The following is a 21,703-nucleotide window of genomic DNA, read 5'->3' as shown; positions in this document are numbered from 1 at the left end:
GGTAAGGCTAATATTGTTGTTGATGCTATGAGTAGGTTGTCCATGGTGAGTACTGCTCATGTCGAGGAAGGCAAGAAATAATTGGCTAAGGAAGTTCACAGACTTGCACATTTGGGAGTCTGTTTGTTAGATTCTAGTGAAGGTGGAGTTGTTGTGATTAATGAGGTTGAATCGTCATTAGTTCCTAAAGTGAATTAGAAGAAGCAAGACAAAGACCCCATCTTACTTGAATTAAATGCAAATGTTCATAAGAAGAAGGTGATTGCTTTTGAACAAGACAGAGATGGTGTGTTGACATATCAAGGTAAATTGTGTGTTCCAAAGGTGGATGAGCTTCAAGAAAGGATCATGACAGAAATTCAAAGTTCCAAATATTCGATCCATCCGGGTTCCACAAAGATGTGTCATGACATGAGAGAAGTCTATTCGTGGAATAGTATGAAGAGGTTTATTGCAGATTTTATTATGAAGTGCCCAAATTACCAGCAAGTCAAGGTGGAACACCAAAGGCCACGGTGTATGGCTTAGAACATAGCTCTTCCAGAATGGAAATGAGATATGATTAATATGGACTTCAAATCTGGCTTGCCCCGATCTCACAGGCAACATGATTCGATTTGGGTGATTATAGATCAAATGACTAAATCAACCCATTTCTTATTGGTGAAACTACCAATTCAACATAAGATATGTGAGTTTTTACACCCGTGAGATATTTTGAATTCATGGTGTCCCTTTGTCTATCATTTAGGATAAAGGTGTGCAATTCACCGCTCAATTTTGGAAGTCATTTTAGAAAGGTTTAAGTTCGAAGGTAAACCTTAGTACTGCTTTTCAACCTCAGATGGATGGCCAAGCAGAAGACACAATTCAGACCCTAGAGGATATATTGAGAGCATGTGTCATGAATTTCAAAGGTAATTGGGATGATCACTTGTCTCTCATAGAGTTTGCTTACAATAATAGTTATCACTCCAGTATTTAGATGGCTCTTATGAAGATCTTTATGGGCGAAGGTGTAGATCTCCTATTGGTTGGTTTGAGGTTGGTGGAGCTGAGTTGGTAGGACAAGACGCAGTTTATCAATCCATGGAGAAGGTGAAAATAATTTAAGAGAGGTTGAGAACAGCACAGAGCCGTTAGAAATCCTATACAGAAATTAGATGAAGATATATGGAGTTTGAGGTTGATGATTGGATGTATCTGAAGGTCTCACCTATGAAAGATGTTATGAGATTTGGTAAGAAAGGAAAGCTCAATCTCTGATACATTGATCCTTACGAAATATCCAAGAGAGTTGGTAATGTAGCATATGAGTTGGAGCTACCATCAGAGTTAGCAGCAGTCCATCCAGTATTACACATCTCTATGCTAAAGAAGTGTTTGGGCGATCCTTCATTTATTGTACCTACCTAGAATATTGGTATCAAGGACAACCTATCTTATGAGGAGATTCCCGTTAAGATTCTTGATCATTAGGTTTGCAAGTTGTGAACCAAAAAGGTTGCATCAGTCAATGTCTTATGGAGAAATCAGTTTGTTGAGGAGGCAACTTGGGAAGTTAAGAATGATATGAAGACTAGATACCCTCTTCTTTTTTCCTTCGATTTAGTTCTAGTCCAAGGTATTAACTCTTTCTAAAGTACACATTCAATTCAGTCCCTCCTTCAATGTTTTGAGTTCACGAGTTTTATGTGTATTTTTCATTAAATTAGGTTTTAAAACATTTCCCTACCCTTTCCATGCTTAATTCATCCATCCTTCAAGGACGAATGCTTCCAAGCGGGAGATATTGTAACACCCCAAAAGTTTCTAACCTAATGTCTGAACCATTCTTCATTTGCATTTAAGTTCATATTGGGTGATTCTTAAGTTATTCTTAGGTGTTAATGTCAATTCTTTAGTGTGGAAATGGATTAGATTATGAATTAAGGTCACGAGAATTCCCTATCACAAAATCAAGTTGAAAGCTTCATTACCGATTAGATTTTGACATAAAATTCAACTTAGGCCCACTTCAAACGATCATATCTCTCACAACATAAGGAATTATGTGGCCTATGTCCTACCAAATTAAAGGTCCTCGAGTCCTCTTTTCACCACCACCAAGTTTGCCTCATTTTGAGTTTGAAGTAAAAGGTTATTGTTGTTTTACTAAAGACTATAACATCAAAGTTGCCTGAAGTCAACTCCTACGACTTGTTTCTACGAGCCGTAGAAATTTCGGTGACCCATACTGTCAACTTGTCAAGAACTTCACAGAATCTGATTTTTAGGGTCCAACTCCTACGGATCCATTCTACGAGTCGTAGGAACTTCTACGGGTCGTAGTTTGGACCTTATAATGGAATTTTGAGCCTGAAAATTGTATAAGTTCTACGGATTAGATCTATGGTCCGTAGAAACTTCTAAAGGCCATAGATTGGACCCCTAGAATGAGATTCTGAGTCGTAAAATTTCATATATTCCACGAATGGGATCTACTGTCCATAAAACAAATCATAAACCATAGATGGACACGTAGAAGTTTTGGTCAGTTTTTAAGAGGGGTAGTCTAGTCTTTTCCCAACCCTTCTAAGACTAAAGCATGACGTTTTTACACCTAATTAAGGGTTATAAAGTGTTAATCAGTTATTTTACGTTCATTAACACTTCAAGTCTTTAGAGCAATGTTCCATGTGGAGAAAAGTTAGGGTTTCAAGCGTTCTTCGAGCTTCGTTGATTTCTTCATGAACTCTGTTGTTCCAGGTATGTAAGGCTATCATAGTGATAGACTGAATTCGTCCTCACGCCCTACATCTACTTTATATCAGTAAAATAATAATCTAGGGTTACATCCTTAGTCTTTATAATTCTTGAGATGAGTTTCATTTTTGAGTTCCGAATTTTATTCTTAATTTTTATGTTGCTATATCTTTCATTGAGATTCTTGAGTTATTACTGAGTTTCTATTGAGAAACCTTTTAACCAAACTATTCTATCTTAAATTGATTTTTGAGAAAGTAAAGATGAGATTTAAGTAGAGTTTAAAGAATGATTTGAGTAAGAGTATAAGGGAACCAAGTATTCCAAAATGTGTCACTTTTTACATTGAGAAATGAGAAATTTTGATTTCTAAACAAGTTAATGAGTTCAGAGATATTTCAGAGCAGTACCTCTTTTACAAGGATATTTTGAGCAATTACCTCAAATTGAGAAAGAGTTTGTTTTATACATTTGAGCATAAGTATATATTTATTGGGAGTAGTATTGAGCACCGATGTGGGGATGAGTTTAGAAAACTCACATTTCTCATAAACCAAGTAGCTAACATGGGTAAAGTATTGTACTTTTTAGACGACTCTTTACTGCTTTCGAGCAGAGCTTTAGTAGATCCACTTAGTTGAGGTGTTCTATACCCTAGCAAGGTATAAGGCGGTTCAGGCAGTATGGGCAAGACATTTTATCATCGTGTATATCATAATGATGGTTTTCGGTTAGAGAATCTCCCAAATAAGAGTTAAAGAGTAATTTAATGTACTTTCATATGCATCCTTGAGTTAGCATATTTTAATTATGAAGCTTTAAATATTCCATCTCTTGATAATGCGTTGTATTGAGTTGAGTTGAGGTGAGTGTTATCCCAGCCTTATCAGTTCAGTTATTTATTCATTCAGCTTTATTACATACTCGTACATTCAATATACTGATGTCATACGACCTGCATCTTTTTATGATGCAGATTCAAGTGTTTTGGATTATCAATTAACACTTTATTGAGATCACTTTGCGCTTCAGATAGCTTGGGTGAGCCTCCTTGCATTCTAGAGGACGTCACATTTATTTTCTAGTTAGTTGTCTTGAGATGTCGTGGGTCTTGTTCTGATAGTTGTCTTAGATTATAGAGGATTCATAGATTGATAGAGTTGAGGAGTCTCTCAGTACTTTCTTTTCCTTTGAGATGTTTTGCAAACTATTATTGTTATATTGAGTATTTTTTTCAGACAATATGAATTGAAAATATTACAATTTTAAGAATTTACTTCTATTTAAAGCCTTTAAATGCTTGAGTAAGTCTTTCACTAAGTAGTCAGTTAGGCCAAGGGTTCACTTAGGGACCAGTAATGGTTCTTGAGCGTCGATCACGTCCAGGGTGTAGGCTCGGGTGTGTCATAAAGTATAAAAAACACCTGACCTACACCTATATAGGATTTCAATGTGCGCAAGATCATTTCTTTTGATGTATCAGATGGGACATGGGTTATCTTGAAGCTTCCCATTTGTTGATAAGATAATTCTAATTTCAAATTAGGAGTTGTGGGAAGTTACCTTTCTCTGATTTATACTTTAGGTTTAGGGGCTACTACTTCTAATGTCTGGATTTTGAAGAATGGAAGTGTACATGTATATAGTACGAAACAATTCACCATCGAGAAATTATTTGTAACACCCCAAAAATTTCTAAGTTAAAACCCGAACAATCCTTCATTTACATGTAAGGTCATATCAGATGATTCTTAAATTGTTCTTAGTTTTTAACTTCAATCCTTTAGTATGGGATGGTTTTGGATATTAATTAAGGTCACTAGAATCCCCTACCACAAAGTTAAGTTGAAAGCTTCTTTACTGATTAAGTTTTGACCTAAGATTCTACTTAGGTCAACTTCAAACAATCATATCTTTCAATACATAAAGATTTAGGTGACCCATGACCTACCAAAAAAAAGGTCTTTCCAACGTCATCAAGTTTGTTTCATTTCCAGTTTGGAGTAAAAAGATATACTCATTTTAGTGAAGCCTCTTTTTGTAAGGCACCTCAACCGTTATTAGAGGGGTAGTTTGGTCTTTTCCTATCCCTTCTAAGCCTAAGCCATGTTTTTTCCACCTAATTAAGGGTCTAAACAACGTTAAAACATTTTTTTCACGTTCTTTAACACTTACAAGAATTAGAGCAATGTTACAAAAGGAGAAAAGGTTAGGGTTCAAGCGTTCATCAAGTTTCCATCCATTTCACCAAGGACCTTTGTTCTTTCCAGGTATGTAAGGTTATTCATAGTGGTGGACTAGTTCTTCCTCACGCCCTACATCTCAATTCGGTCAGAAATTGTCACATCTAAAGGATTCATTCATAGTTCTTGATATTGAATTCAGTTCTTTAACAATTGAGGTTTTGATTCCTATTTTTACATGTGAATCTTATAATGTTGTTAATGCTTAGTATCAGATGAACCCTATTGATTTAGTAAGGTTATGTTTTCAAAATAAATTGTATGAAAGTTTCTCATATATTAAATTTAGGTTTGAAAGATAAGTAGAGATTGGGGAAAATTTCCCAAATCCAAACTAATTTGGTGTCCTAATTTAACTTGAGTTCATCAGGGATATTGGGGAGGCGCACCAAGAAGGCGCCAAGGCTGGCCTTCAACAGTTCAAGGCCTGGCGCCCTACACAAGCAGTGCACCAAGGCTTGACTTCTGAAGTTCAGGGCCTGGCGCCCTGTGCCAGCAGTGCGCCAAGGGTAGTTGGGCCGATTCTTTTCCTTATTTTGACGCGTGCTCCTCTAAGTTGTGACCATGTTTCCCTTCTTTGTATTAGCTCCTATAAGCTCCATTTACCTTTGAAAGTTCTTGCATAACCTAGTCACTTGTCTTAGTGCACATTCAAACTAAAGTGAGTTTAACAGAAAAATTAAGCATTATTTTGAAAAATGAATTAAGGGAACTTAAAGGGCTCCGAATGTATCATTTTTATATTGAAAGAGAGTACTATTTTTAGAAAAGTATAAGAGTTTTCAGTTTTTATATATCGATCTTGGACTTGAAAGATAAGTCCATAAGTATACGTTTTAAATGCAAGTTTTGAACAGTCTTTTAAGAAAGAATCAAATGGTCTCATATGTACTATTTGACCGTTGAGAAAAAAAAAGAGTATGATGTTTTTGAAAAGTACTTCAGTAAAGTAATAGTCCTTTTCTTTGTAAAGGGTGCTTGAGCAAAGTGAAAAGTAAAGTAAAGTAATAGTCCTTTTCTTTGTAAAGTTGATTGAGCATAATTGATATTGATTATTTTGGTAGTATCGAACACCGAATTGCATAATAGTCTTTTATAACTCAAAAGTCTCAATAAACTATGTAGCCAGCGTAGGATAGGATAGTACTGATTCTTCATGCGACTCCTCACTACCTCTGAAAAAGACTATTAGATGGTTCCATAGTTACAGTATCATCCTATACCCCGGCAAAGTATAGGATGGCCATTGCAACATGGGTGAAACGTTGTATCATTGCTAGGCTCATAGTGATGGTTGTCGGTTAAAGAAATTTCCCACAAAGTAAAGTATACTATTTTCATATTGCTTTTATTGCATATCTTATTGTAAAGGTTAAATGGTTTTCACTTTATGTTCATGTATTGATTTAGTTGAGTTGCTTTCAGTCCTTCGGTTCAATTATTTGTTTATTCAGCCATATTACATACTCGTACATTCAATGTACTGATGTCATTCGACCTGCATTTTTTTTTATGATGCAGATGCTGGTGTTTGGGATCATCAACAGGCGCTCCATTGAGATCACTTCACACTTCTTGATAGCTTTTGGTGAGACCTTCTTGCTTCCGAAGGACTCCACTTTTATATTATGTTTAGTAGTATTGAGGTGTCCTAGGTCTTGTCCCGACATCCTTCCTTAACAATAGAGGCTTCATATATAGGTAGAGTCAGATGTTTTAATGTTTTTCTTATACTAATTTTTGTAGTGATATACACTGTTTTTACAAAAAAAAATGGGAGATGCAACCTAAACTTGTTTTGGACTATTGAATTTCAAGAAGTGGAAGCTAGTAATTTCTATTGAGTGCATGGATCGAAATGATGAAGCCTTGTCATGATTTGTTTTCTTTCTCCATTGTGTCTGTTGTATTTAGTATCAGACTTGTAGTTCTATCTTGTATAATGAGGATTCATATAACTTGATTCCAGCTTGTACACAAAGAATGTTAAAAGGAAACCTTGTGGATGGTTCCCGTGGTTTTTCAGGATGAAAGATTATTATTAGTTGTTCCAATAAACTTAGCTATTATGAAAATGCTCCAGATCTAATTATTGATATTTGGAACTCTTTTTTGGGGGGTAGGTAAAGAATTTTATTACCAAGTGCATGTACAACTTAAAAGGGTATGTCAGACAGATTGCCCCAACTTAACCTTTTGCAGTTTCAAACCACAGCAGTGGCTTCAGAGTTGCAGAAGATGCATACTTGTTCATCCAAAAAAAAAATTACTATCTATGAAGCTTGCGTGCATGAAAAAGAACGTACTCTCTGCCCCTTTATATAGTAGGTGTCTCTTTTTTCTGAACAAATTACATAGCAGCTCACAACTAGCAGCCTTGTTCTACATCAAGCACATTGAAATCCCCAGCCACTTTAGTATAAAAAAATGTTTTTACATTGAGGATTGATATAACCAAAGATAAATGGATCTCGAGGATTCATATTAACTAATCTCAACTAATTGTATGCATTAGAGAAAAATTTTAAAGACATCAGTCCCGCAAAACAGAACAGCCAGCAAAAATATGAACCCCCTCCTACTGATTCCAATAACAATAATATCCCCAAAGAGGACTACAATCAAAATGACAAATTGAAGCCCACATTTGCTGCTACTGTCCAAACAACTGTGGCAGCTACAGCAGCTTCTTCTACTATTGATATTCAACATGGGACTCATCTAGGTAAGTCAGTTGTCTACTTTAATGCCGAAGATTACTTTTTGGTCGTATATAGAAGTCCAACAAGCCTCATTGTCATGCATATCTAAAATCACCAGCCAAATAAGTCAAGAACCAAGTCCATGTCTCACTGCCTTCTTATTCAACTCTATAACTCTCATTTTCAGAATCCGACTCTATAACTGCACATGTTTCAAAATCTGTAGAAATCAATCCCCATCTTTTATCAGATTTTCAACACTTATGCATACCCACAAATCTCCGTCATCTTTTTAAAGATCGATTCAATGTGTCCCTATTAATGTAATCAATATAGTCTATATGTTGTCAATGATGTAATGCTTGTCCTAATAATCAAATACAATATTGCAGCTAGAATAAAGAAATTTGATATTCAGAACCTATAAACTATTCAGAAAGTAGTGCATCAGAATCAATCACTCTAGGAGACACACCTACTCGGATTACAGGTGACAGTTATTGTTGGATGAGTATAGATTATGCCACAGTGAAGCTTAAATCTAAATAGAGCGAGATATACGCGTCACAACCTGAATATTTTCTAGAGAAGATCGAAGAGAATGAAACGCACGTAGTGGTTATTATAGCGGTTCCTTCTTTTCCTAGAAAACGTCCGAAACAACCTGCTACAAAACTATCGAGCAGGGGTAAAAATACGATAAGTAGATACATGATTTCGAGTGTGATCAAACAACCAAAAATCAGACAATGACAGAGCAGCATACCGGAAAAAAAGCAAGAAAATTCGGTCATCGAAAATTAATAATAATGAAATCCAAACACTTGAAATATGATCCTAAAAAAAGTAGCTTTCCACAATTTCACATTAACAAAACACTTGCACTACTTGTAGGCTAATGAACTGATGATGGTTGAGAAACTGGAGATGTTTATTAATAAAGGCAAATCACATAATAGTGTTTAAACACACTGGAAACATAAATAACAGAAGACTGCTGCAGAAGTCACACTGAACTACATACCAAAGACCATTTCAACTGCTAACATTAGACTAAAAGAGAACCTTCCATGACTGCCACAGCTTTCCCTCTCAGAAATACCCTCTGCTTCTCATCGTCTAGATGCAGTTTCACGACGCCACCTCTAGGTGAGGCCTGGACCACAATACAATAAAATCAATAGGGCAAAGAGAACTATGAGGTTAGTATAACTAGTCCCAGATTGCACAAATACATGAATAAGTATTTCAGTCGTTGTGTTTTGAGGAATGAGTAAGTACCGCTAAAGCAACAAAGTCACATTTGCCAAGCTTTTTGCGCCAATAAGAAGCCAAGGCACAATGAGCACTTCCACAAACAGGATCCTGAAAATTTTTGTTTGGAAAAACAAAAATATATGCAAGAAGAGAACACATGAGATCTCTACGATGCATCAGCTATACCAACATATAGATGTTTTCATCTGTAGTTGTCGAAGATATGATAAATAATATCTGTATGACAAGCTTAACTATCTAGGTTGTGAAAAATCAGCACTACCCTTTTCAGTGACTATGATCTGCTTGAATGCAAGACTATACATTCAAGTGTTGGGTTACCTCATTGATTCCAAACTTTGGGCAGAAGAAACGGCTATAGAAATCAAAGCCGGAACCCTGTGGAGCAGGTCCAGTTATGATCATTCCTCCGCCAGGACAGTTTTGTATTAGATCAATCTGAGGTTGGCATTCGACCACGGCCTCCCCTGATGGGAGCAAAATCTGCAAAAAAAACACCATGAAATTATCTTCGCATGCCTAGAAAGGGCTAAATTTAATTAATTTGACTACTATGCCTTCTCATGCTATTGAAAAAACAAAATTCCTTTTTGTTCCACAAAAATTTGTAAAGGAGACTTGCATGAATTGCTTTTACATGATTAGTGTAATATAAAAGTAAAGACCAGATAAAATACGTACAAAATGATCACCCTTCGATGTCTCATTGATCTCAACCACAGATGCGCCATTCAAGCTTTTTGAAATTGCAAGAACATCATTAAAATTGGTCTCGGCTACTTGAACAACAGGAAAATCCAATTCAATTGAGTAACCAGTTGGCCAATCGTCCTGAGAATTTGAAGCTTTGGCTTCTGATACTCTTTTGGCAATTAAAATTCCTGATCTTGTTGAAAACTCAATAGTATCAGTTTCAACCAGGCCATATGAAAATAGAAAGTGTGCAGCTGCTAGCGTTGCATGCCCACATAGATCGACCTGCAAAAAAAAAGCAAATTACTTGAAAAACTTACACTCATTTAGAAGGAAAAACTCGGGTTTTGCTTTTGAAAAAGGCTAATGAGACATAAAATGAAAAAGTCATTTTCTTCAGTTCAATCCGTAAGTGGTCACTTCCTCCTAATTTCAGTAAGATGAGCTCCAAACTTTGTTCTCTAGTTTCTCCCATTAACTAAAAAGGTGGGGAAAGTAACAAGGTCTGGTTGACGTAAGTTTTGCATATCGTATTACCTTAACATACACTTTCAAGTTTCAAAGACATGATAAACTCAGAGAAGGGCAACCCGTAGTAAAGAATAACAATAAAAACAATTGAGTAAGCAATGCAGACAGATTTCTTCAATATACCTCCTTAAATAAAACCTAATATCAAGAGTAAAGTGAGATCGTTGCCCCAATTTTAGCCGCAAAATCAAAAACGGTTCCACAGTGCAGATAACATACCAAATTCAGCAATGCACCAGAAATTATTAGGAAAAAAGGCAAAATTATGGATTTCCATCCCATCCGATTTTTGAAATTACAAATTATCAGAAGGATTGAGGTCCAAATTTTATAGTATTTCAACTTTAATTGAGTAACAGTTGTTTGAAGATTGTTCAAACTAAATTGGGAAGAAATTGAACCTCGTCAACAGGAGTGAACCAACGAAGGCCAAATCTGGGGTTAGTGTTAGTGGGTTCATTGAGCGGAATGAGATAACAAGTTTCAGAGAGATTAAACTCAGCAGCAACAGATTGTAACCATTTATCATCTTTCTCTTCCTCCAATAAGCAAACAGCTGCTGGGTTCCCTTTGAATGCTGTGTCAGTGAAGGCATCCACCTGAGTAAATTAACAAAATTTGTTAGAGTGAATAATGAAAATAGTACTGTACCATTCAATTAAATGGGAATTAAGTGAGATTACCACACAGTATTTCACTAATTTCTTGGCCATTGTACAAAACAAACAAGATTAATTAATCAATCAAAGAAGATGCTATAGTTATAGTCAAAAAAAGGTAACTCTCAGTCAATGTTTGGTGGGTGCTACTTGGGGATCAAGTTACCAGATTATCAAATTCTAATTCCCATTTTTATTATTTCATTCATTGACTACTTATACAACAACTGTGTACCTATCAGATGATAGAGTGTATACAAATCTTATCCGATCTCATAGGTTATTTCGGAGAGACACTTAGAATTAGTATAGTACAGATTGATGCTTAGTTGGCATATCTGTAATTTAATCATTTTGTAATCTACAGTAATTTAATCTGATTACAACATCTCCATTTTGAACTAAAATTGATCTCATCTTGGTAGTTCTACTCTTTTTTTTTTTAATGATGGCGGTATCTATGTGGCTATGCCAACTTACGCGTACTTCGACTAATTTCACGAGCTAATTGTCATCTCTCATCAACAATATACGTACCAAATAATACAGTCAACAGAAGGTGGGTGCTACTTGGGGATCAAGTTCCTAAATTATCAAATTGCAATTGCCAACCTTCACTTTTTTATTATTTCATTAATTGACTACCAGAACCACAACAACATACCCATCTAATCCGACAAGTGGAGTTTGAAGAGGATAGAGTGTATGTTGATCTTATCCAACCTCATAGAGATGAAGAGTTGATTTCAAATAGACCCTCGGCTTAAAATCAGTATAATACAGAGTGTACTTTAGTTGGTGTCTCTGTAATTTAATCTTTTTGCAATTTAATTTGATTACATCTACATTGTGAACAAAAATTGATCTCATTTTGGTAAGTACTACTTTGTGCCCACATACCTCGACTAATTTTACTAAGTAACTGTCATCTCCCACCAACAATAAGTACCATGTAACTCTATCAAGGCTAGGACACTAAACAGCCCACCAGCAATAGGTACGACATAACTCTATGCACCAAAACTAAGAAAAGATGGAAAGAAATCACCTATTATTTTTGCCGAACGGCAGATATTTGAACTTGAGACCTCATATCCCCACTAAGTGAGATGTAAAGAGCAACAAAGAAAGAAATGCAGTAATAAGTTACAAGGCGTGTTTATTTCTGAAATATATACAAAGGAAATTTAGATTCCCCTTTACAACCATCCTTGGCCTATCAGGTGCACTTAGAAATAAGACATTTCCCAATTCAGTCATTGATTTATTAGTACAGACGTCGGGATAGCTGAGGGAACAACCATATTTGAGGTAAATGAGTAAATTGAAATAATGAACATAGTAATTATACAACAGCCAGATACTGGCATAATGAATCACCAACTCCCTTCTTTCGCCATCTTCAGAAAGTCGCACAGTGTTATGTTTGGAAGATCAGTTGAACCAGCTTTCTTCTTCGTTATCCTAGTCATTTTCACAGCCTTGCTGCCTTCTGTTTCGGAGGTTGTTACAGAGATCAGGTTGTAGAACTGTTGAAAAACAAGTAAACAGTCGTAAGACGACCATAAAAGATCAATCTGCATATTGAATCAGCACCTTCTGAAACTATGCTGATTGTTTTATTACTTAACAATAGAATTTGGACATCCAGATGCTCAAATCAGACCCAAAGGTAGAAGTGGAGCTCAATGTTATGATATAAATGACTGGCACGCTGTAAATTGTAGATATTTTTGATCCACAAGGTATACCTCACAGACACCATGCAGCAATAACCGCTGGAAGGGGTCTTGAACACGTAACACCAGAACATCTCGATCACTCTCCTTCACAAATGCTCGTACACATTGCTACAATAAAATATCGCTATTTTTTATTAACAACAGAAGCAAAAGGAGAAGCAAGAGAAAATGGATGGAGATGCAACGGAAAACAATGAAAATGTAAAATCAAATCCTACAAACTATCTGAAATACCATGGGGCTAAGGCAAGTTAAGAGATGCTACACAAGGCATAAGTGCAAAGGATCTGAGACCAACTAAAAGACATGAAAGGGAAAAGGAAACAGGGCATGAAAGGATAGATGACACCCAGAATATTCCATAAAAAGTAAAATAGTTGTTCACAACAAATGAAATGCATAATTTGGCTTTGTACTGTCAAATGATCACGATTCACGAGTCACAAGAAAACCGAGATGATCTTGAACAGCACAATAGGATAAACAATTGAAGGGAGGAAAATTGAGCACTCCTAATTCTGCAGCAAGCATAGATCAATTCCCCACTCTAAAGTATAGTTTATGGAAAAGCCAAAAAGAAAACCCTTGGTATATCTCCTTATAACAATAATTCCAACTTGAGTATCATGGAGTAGACATCTAAGTTGATCCACATGAGGCATGTAGATTATTTTGCAGCCTCAGAGTTCCCAACTTAACCAATCAGCCACACACACACACCTTAAGTTCTATTCTTTTTCTAATACACGATGGTGTTTGGGCAAATTTGCACTCTTGACTAACCTATGGGATACCTGCTATCTCCTACTAGCACAAGCATGGCGTAACCCTACCGTGAAAGCTTAGATAGATGAGAAGAATTTACTTATTGCTGCCTCTACTAGAACTCCAATATGGGTTCCCTAGGTTGTCACTCTAACTTTTCAATCACTCGGCAACACCTCTCGGAGGCTCAACAAACTTTAGCTTCTATCAAAACTTTAATCACATGTTAAGTGGGTGTCTGTTGCAACACCTTCAGATCAGCAACACAGATGCAATAGCAGAATAGCATTTCCTTAGGTTACAATGCATATAGAAGAACAAACCCACAATAGTTGTCGGGAATACCTCATAGTTGTTGACCAATTCAGGGAGAAAGTTGCGCCTAATTGCATCTCTTGTTCGACAATCCACTCTATGCCATGCAGTCAACACTGCAACCTTATCATTATCCACACAACTCTTTCGCTTTGATGTTTTGCCTTCAAGAGCATCCATTATGGTAGCCTAACCAAACAAGAGCATATAGAACCTCATTAATGGTAATAGACAATCTTGCTACATCACTCATTAAGTAAAATTCCAAGAATGAGTTTCACTCATTAAGTTAGAAAAGCTACCCCCTTCTGAAACAGGTGGGTGAAGACATACATCAAGAATTAACCATGAATTTCACATAGTAAAATCATCAATCGAGAACTGCAGTTTAATAAGTGGTTCAATTCAAGTCAATATAACAACATGCCTTTCATCTCACTAAATTGTGCTAAGGAATTCAGCGCAAAAAAACAAAGGCACCATAACAGAAATCAGATCTGTACCCAAACAAATACTCAATCCATCTCATGGTATATGTTGGTGTTTGACCAGACACAAAACTTATGATGTTAACTGAATTATATATTATACTTTATAACAATGGTAGTGAAATAAAATGTCAAATAATAGTTGAAACATTTATTGATAAATAAAGTATCACTCAAAATATAAAATTTGAATAGTTAAATGAATTTGAACTCCAAGAAATTGTGAAAGATGCACAGATGAATATTATAACGAAGTTGGGCTACGGCTTTTAGTAGCCTCAGCACACTAGTCATTTCTACATGCCCTGATGTAAATCCTCCACTTCTAACAGACCTAAAAGAATTGTCTGCTAGAAGCCTAGAACCAACCAATTAAGGAATGATACCCTTATTTTATTTTATTTTGTGTGTGTATGAAGTATGGAATATAGATTTCAAAATTTTGGCTGAAGCGAGAGAATTGATTATGAATCTTTAGAAAATTTTCCAGATAGGCAAGGAAATCACAATCAAGCAATGAAATACATCCTAGGGAGTAGGGACCACATAGACATGAATAGGCATGTAGATGGTTAGATAGTACCATTATATTTTCTTGCGACTGTAAGAAGAAAGATCAATGAAAGAATTCATGCTTGCAGAAAGATAGGGATGAAAATTGACAAGGCGTAGCATCAAAAGAAGTCATTATTGTTACAATAAACGCTCAAAGTAAATGTTGCCAGATTTTATATGAAGAAAACACACAGTAATGTATAGGAAAATATAATAACCTCTTTATCCATGTCTATATTCCTGAATTTGTCCCATTCATCCACATTTGTCATGCAAAATACTGAGAGTGGCACATCATCACCTGCAGGAAAAGAAATCCAGATAAGACATTAGTTTATATCAGAAATAACATTAAAGAATTACTGCAGCTTTCCCACTCCCTTTGATTATCATATACAAAAAGATCTCTTCCACTTTTCTACCAAATCTCTCTCTATTCTGGCACATATATGAAGGGGTCGAAGAGATTATGGCAGATCATGTTCACCAAGAAATGGCAGATTAATAAATTCAATGGAAATGTACTTTTTCTTTAAACAAAATTCAATTGAAAAGTATTTAAGTTGACAATAGAGGATAAACAGATAAACAGCTTCTCAAAAACTACGAGAAATAGTGATGTAAAATCACAACCGCCACTTATAAGTAGACCATGATCACAACATTCACAAACCTGCTAGAGAACATATGTATTTCTGCTTCTAATCAAGATACTTGAACTCAAAGCCCTCCTCATTTTCGGTGCAACGATACGGGCATTTCTTCCTTTTTTTCATTTTTTCCCTACTTAATAGCGACATACTTTGTGCTCTATAAACAGACAAATTGTGACACAGAAAACCACCATAGTATCATGTTTAGAGCAAAAGAGAAGGGAAATTTGATACAACTGCTTCTCTGGAAAAAATCTTAATGTATGCTAATATTTTTTTCACTTGACAATATTGAAGCATTGTGCTAAATAATCTATGCCAGGAATGAATCTAGACCACGAATTTGCTTTAAAATGTAGTTCCTTTTGCTTCAAGATGTCTCAACTTCAGTGAAGACAATGAATGTGGAAACACAACCTACCAAGTGTAGCTAGATAATTCAGAACTACTTTTAGTACCAAATTAAAACTGCACATTCAGCTCTGACACCACAATCCTTATCCAAAGTGACCCATGTTCGTTATTCATCTATAATACATGGGCACCTTATGTTCTACCAATGTTACAAATACTGATGAACAATCCTCATAGTTTGCTTCCAAAGGGAATCAACTCTAAAATGTTCCATCACTTGAAACAGAATAAAGGACCAATTCAGGAACAACATCACACCCAAAGATATCTTACCAAAAGGTGGTGGGGCAAACAAGCCCCTAATTTCTTCTGCATTTAAACGAGGAACAAGTTCCATTAAAAGACGATCGTTCAACCATCTGCGAGTTCTTCTGTTGCTGACCTGAAACGATAGTATATTTGGCATACTTAACTTGGAACATACATCATCTGAATAGATACATATATTATTTGGATAAACAGAAACAAAAAAATTGGAAACCCATGTTACGTTTCAAATTATAAAGAAGCCATCAACCCTAAACACTTGTATCTTGGTTGCTCCACCGAGCATAACCTGATTTTTTTCCGTGAGAACTGACCAAAGGAGTCCATGTTCAATTAAGATACATAGGCGCAAGATTCAACTTAATTGAACAATGGGGTAAGTAAACCACAATGTGTGAAGATTACTATGATTGATTTTCATTTGTAGCAAGCTAGTAAGTATGGTTAATCGATCTTTCTTATTTAAGTTCTTTAAATTTCATTTCTTGAACTATACAATTACATAATAAACCCATTGAAGAGCTCATCATGCACTTATCCAAAACTACCAATCAAGCTATGATATGAATTACAGATATGAAACAAACAGAAATTTTTAATTCCTAAAATAAATTGGCATGAATATTTAAGTCAATAAATAAACTTGACTTCCAAAAAAGATGCAGAAAATTACTTTTCCAGCCAAGCTTTCAAGAAACTCGATCTTTTTCTCGATGTCAAACCCTCGGGACTTCACATTTTGTCCTGCAATCCATCCCTTGGGAAAAATTACTATTTTTTTTCCAGATCACCACAACAATTAGCCAATAACAAAATGAACTGAAAATAGCAGAGGGTCATCAAGATTCACTTTTAAAAAGCGAACGAATCTCAATATCCATTAAAATCATAAACTGTTAGATATCAGATTCTTAGTACAAAAATAAGAGTGACCCAAATCAAGAAAACACATCAAATGCAGAGATATGGTGTGTTCTTGGGTATAAATTGACAAAGTTTGCACCTTTGGAATCATCAAAAAGGGAAGACATCATGAGAAGATCTTGTTCTGTCTGCAAAATCTCAGAGGTTGCCATGATTGATGATTTCTCGACTTGGGGGTGATAAAGATTGTTCCTGTTTGAATTGGGTTGGTGTATCTGGTTATAGATAAGCTGAAAATTGGAAACTGGATGTATGAGGAAGAATATGGAGAATATGCTCTTCGATCCAAATGAAACCCTAACCAGAAATAGGTTGAAGTGTAGTTATAACTTATAACTTGCACGTAATGTGGACCAATTGGCAACGAAAAGTAGTCATCTTCCACCAATCAAAAGGCAGGAAGTGTACATCTATGTCCAAATATCCTATATCCTAATCTTGGCCTCTCATTTTGTGTTCAAGTGAAGTTCGGTTGGATTCGATTTTACGTATTATTAGTTTGGTTTATTGATTTTCAATTTTAAATATGCTAAATTAATAATTAAATCAATAAATCTATCGGTTATTGATCTTTTATCGGTTCGATTTTCGATTTAACCAATAAAAAAATACTCATAAAACAAATATATTACTTATCCAACAATTGGAGCGACAAACAATAATGTGACTTTACATAATTTGCATAATACATTAAAACCTCTCTCAATTATTATTGTCGGGACCATGAAATATTATTATCTTATAGAGGTATTAGTTAATCGATAAATTAATATTTATTAATTTATAGAATATTTTTTAAATTCTATGAAGGTTAATTTTGATTACATCATTGGGGTTGAAACCTCTAGAAATTTAAATGATCAACCTTGTGTAAATGACATTGACGAATTTGAGGTCATAATTAATAATCTTGATTACTGCAATAAGATGGATGTTAATAGCCTATTAGATTAACCAAGTGAAAGTCATACATGTTCAAAGGTCCATAGTTTAGAAGAAATTGTGGATATCATCGGAGAAAACAAATGTTGACGATGAAATTGAAGACGATACGATACATATTTGAAACCATTTGTGCATAAGGAGACATTTATCGTGTCTAGAACTCGTCACAGTTTTCTACTTGCATTTGTTAAGCATATGAAAAAGTTTGCCTGCAAACGAGAACCTTCCTTCTATCTTGAAGTTTTGGTGCAGTTTGAGAAGACAACACCAGAAAGAAAAGTTAGAGATGAGTTTCACTAGATTTAAATTCTAACGAAAATAAAAAATATATTAAAACCATATTTCACTAAATTGTCTTAGATATTGATATAATTTTTAAAAATTATTAATTTATAATATTAATGGGATCATATATATATAGGGTTCTTCTAAATATATATTACATTATTATCTTATCAGAATTGTTGAATTTTTTCACTAGCCTAAGTCGGCATCAGAGAAAAATATTATCTTAGAGAGTTTATTAATTTACTGTAACACCCGCAACTTCAAAGCAAAGATTTGAATCATCTTTCGTATGGGTATAGGCCAGAACTCGATGGTTTCTAAGTTGTACATATATATATTAAGGTCATTTACTAAGTGTAGTAAGTGTATTGGATGTGTTTTAGGTAGTAAGGTACCTGTAAGCACCAAGTCAAATTCAAAGCATTTCTATCGGCTAAGTTTTCGCATTAATTCATGCAAGGTTCAACTTCAAATAACCATATCTCTCAGCATATAATAAATTAGTTGGCCCATGACCTATCAAACTAAAGCTCTATGAGTATTCTTTCAAACTCCACCAAGTTTGCATCATTTTGAGTTTGGAATAAAAAGGTATGACCGGTTTACCAAAGACTACCACATTAGAGTTTTCAGAGTCTAGTAACTACGAACCTCATTTATGGGTCGTAAATTGAAGTAAGATTTGTACTGTGAACTCGTAAAATCAACTTCAGAAAGTGATTTTTTGTATGATTTTCATAGACCCAATTATTGATCGTAAAACCATCTATGGACCATAATTTGGGCCTATAGAATGAACTTCAGAAACTCACTTTTCAACCTCTTTCAAGGATTCAACAACGGGTCATAAACTAATTTACAGGTCGTAAATTGGGCTCATATGAACTTATGAGACTTAAAATTGTATTCTGACTTTCACCGATGAGATCTACATCCTATAGATCAAACCACAGACCGTAGATGACCTCGTGGAAGATTTCTGATAACTTTTAATAGGATTTGTGTTGTGTTTTCTCATTCTTTCTAAGAATAAGCCTCAAGATTTTAACTTATATTAGGGGAATATAATCTATCAAGTACTCAATTTTCTTTTATTTCTACGCTTTCAACTTCCAACGTAAAAAGAAATTGCAAGAAAGACAAAAATCAGGGTTTCAAGGCTTCCAAGCAAGTTCTTCTTTCGAGCTTCACTCTCTCAGGTATGTAAGGCTTTAATGAGAGTATCCCTTCACTCTCATGCCTAGGAATTGGGTTCAAGCTTTCCCCAGCCCCTTCTCAGTTTCATCCTAAGAAGATCGAAGAAGAGCAAAAACATCGGGCATTCATATTCCGAAAAGGCTAGCTGCTGATTTCACTCAACCTCTCCTCGTCTCACTCGCTGCCTTAGCGTTAAGTCTGAACCTTCACTCCGGAAGTTCCTTCGTTTTGTTTCAATAGAGGTTTTAAAGGAGATGCAACAAGCGCTGCGGGCAGAGCAGGAAGCACTCATTGTTCATGGAGCACTCGGTCACCTGGAAGACTAGAAAATTTCCAAAAAAAGTAGTTAAGTCACTATAACAAAACTTCGTAAGAAAATATCTCGAGAACTCTATAAAGATCGAATCAGGTCTCTTTGGGGTTTTGGTTGGCAAAAACGATTTTCGCCCTCTAGCCATCAGTTGTCGGATTAGCCTTCACCTCTTTTCTCATAGCTCATAGGTAAGTGTGAAATTAGCCAATTGTTCCTCTATCGTTGGTCGAGCTACTTTGTTCCTCAAATAAGTGGGGGGACTTATGCAACGGGCTATGCCACCCAAACCAACTGAGGGAAGTCGCATATGTCCCATCACAAGCACCTATAATGTCATGATTACATTGGTTTACACTTTGGTTTTGAAACCTTATGATGTTGATTTAGCATGATTATTATGATCATTCAAAACTCTTATGGCTTTTGAGTATGAAAACAAGCATTATATGGCGTCCAACCTAATAATAAGTTATTTTAAGATATGACTTTTGAGTCTAGCCTCATATATGATTCAATATGACTAGAGGTTTATATACCTATGAGCAATATATGAATATATGCTATTTTGGAAGGACTATGTAGTGCAAGAGGATGCATGTTTAGAAAACTCAAGTCCCACAACTACACGCCAATGTAGGATTATGTTTCACCTCTTTGTCGGTTGATCTTCTGGCCCTGAGAGGCTCAGAACAGTGAATCCACATATGATAAGATGTGGTTCTATACTTTGGCAAGATATAGGGCAGCACATCCAACTGGATGATATATGTCGATTACAAGGAACTCCTCAATTATGCATTTTTATGATATGTTTTAAGTCTATATGGTTCATTTTAAGTAATTTATGTATTGTAATACCTCAGAAATTAGAAGTTTAGTTTGGACTGAAAAAGTTGCATTTTTGGCACTAATGCAAATTCTACGGAAGCCATTTACAGACTGTAGAAAGTTCTACGAGCCATAGAAGGGTAGTCATAGGACTTGGGATAAGTTTTGGAAATTTTCAAGTCTCTAATGATGGTTTACGAATGAGCAAGATAAGTTGTAGATTGGTCTACGGATCGTAAAAGGGTCTCATGGATGTGATCCAACTTAGTGAAATTTTGAAGTTGAACCTGGGTTATACAGATTATCCCTACGAGCCATAGAAAAGACTACAACCATATAAAGGTTTCGTGGAAATTGTTCAAAATTTTAGGTGCAGTAACAGCTAGAACGGTCCGTAGAATTGTAGGTCCAAACCAAGACATGTCCAACAATATTTAATTAAGGTTGTTTTGGTCTTTTTCCATCTAATTAATACTTAAACTACGTCATTTTAGCCCTATAACTACTCTTATAACCGTTTGTACTGCTCAAAACCTAACTCATTCCCTCACATTCACTCAAGCTCTCAAATTCTCTCAAATGGTTCTTCAAAAAAAAAATTCAAGAGTTTGAACGTGAAGAACTACGGTTTCAAGAGCTTGAAGGGTTCCTTCTCTATTGATTTTAGGCTTTAATTATCAAGGTATGTGGAAAATCACCAATGGATTCCTTTCATCCATGAGGTCCTAAAGGAATCTCAGTCTCCTAAGTTGATTTCACCCAATTCTATTAAGGTTTCGTGCAATTCTACATAGGTTCTATTTATTATGATTCAATTGTTTATTTTCAATCATATTATGCATGATTTATTTCAATTACATGAATTTCAATTGATTTCATAGGGACTCATGCCTATGTCTATTTTATGAACTTGAATTATGAACAATGCTTATGAACTAAGATTATGAATTTGATTAAGGAGTTATGCATGTTTTATGAAAAGAATGATTCATGACTAAAGGATGCTTTTAAGCTAAAGTATCAATGATTTGTGAAAGATTTTCTCACAATTGAAAGGAATCATGATTTAGATGCTTAGAAAGGTAAGTGTCTATTATGAAAGTTTTATGAACTCATGATTTGAAAGGAGCTACTCTATGACATGAAACTATGATTGGA

At 35.3% G+C, this 21,703-nt stretch overlaps 1 protein-coding gene across 4 annotated transcripts; it reads right to left on the bottom strand.

Annotated features, from left to right (window-relative positions):
* Nucleotides 1-8,537: 8,537 nt before the first annotated feature.
* Nucleotides 8,538-17,280, bottom strand: LOC125818952 (uncharacterized). 4 transcript variants are annotated; one of them, XM_049498481.1, is made up of 11 exons: nucleotides 17,054-17,274; nucleotides 16,724-16,794; nucleotides 16,057-16,165; nucleotides 14,935-15,017; nucleotides 13,704-13,862; nucleotides 12,603-12,701; nucleotides 10,594-10,791; nucleotides 9,650-9,946; nucleotides 9,290-9,451; nucleotides 8,972-9,055; nucleotides 8,538-8,846 (listed from the first exon to the last, which is right to left on the bottom strand). In XM_049498481.1, the coding sequence occupies exons 1-11, from the start codon at nucleotides 17,124-17,126 to the stop codon at nucleotides 8,739-8,741; spliced, it is 1,443 nt and encodes a 480-aa protein (XP_049354438.1). In that variant the 5' UTR covers nucleotides 17,127-17,274; the 3' UTR covers nucleotides 8,538-8,738. The 4 variants fall into 4 exon arrangements, with proteins under 4 accessions (XP_049354438.1, XP_049354419.1, XP_049354426.1 ...); XM_049498469.1 differs by lacking the exons at nucleotides 8,538-8,846; nucleotides 8,972-9,055; nucleotides 9,290-9,451; nucleotides 9,650-9,946; nucleotides 10,594-10,791 and adding an exon at nucleotides 11,994-12,380; XM_049498462.1 differs by lacking the exons at nucleotides 12,603-12,701; nucleotides 13,704-13,862; nucleotides 14,935-15,017; ... (1 more) ...; nucleotides 16,724-16,794; nucleotides 17,054-17,274 and adding an exon at nucleotides 10,876-11,016.
* Nucleotides 17,281-21,703: the final 4,423 nt, after the last annotated feature.

The sequence above is a fragment of the Solanum verrucosum genome, unplaced genomic scaffold, assembly GCF_900185275.1.
Source record: "Solanum verrucosum unplaced genomic scaffold, falcon-dt-bn FXZP01000267.1, whole genome shotgun sequence".
Lineage (NCBI taxonomy): Eukaryota > Viridiplantae > Streptophyta > Magnoliopsida > Solanales > Solanaceae > Solanum > Solanum verrucosum.
Note: the sequence above shows the minus strand (reverse complement) of the source record. Positions and strands in the feature narration are given on the sequence as shown.

What these genes read in the sequence shown, in the direction of transcription:
- LOC125818952 (XM_049498481.1), bottom strand. Translation starts at nt 17,126, where the DNA reads ATGGCAACCTCTGAGATTTTGCAGACAGAACAAGATCTTCTCATGATG. An exon ending in AATTGGTCAACAACTATGAG is followed by an intron (nt 12,702 to 13,703) that starts GTATTCCCGACA and finishes ATTTTATTGTAG; the next exon opens with CAATGTGTACGAGCATTTGT. An exon ending in GTGACTTTGTTGCTTTAGCG is followed by an intron (nt 8,847 to 8,971) that starts GTACTTACTCAT and finishes ATTGTGGTCCAG; the next exon opens with GCCTCACCTAGAGGTGGCGT.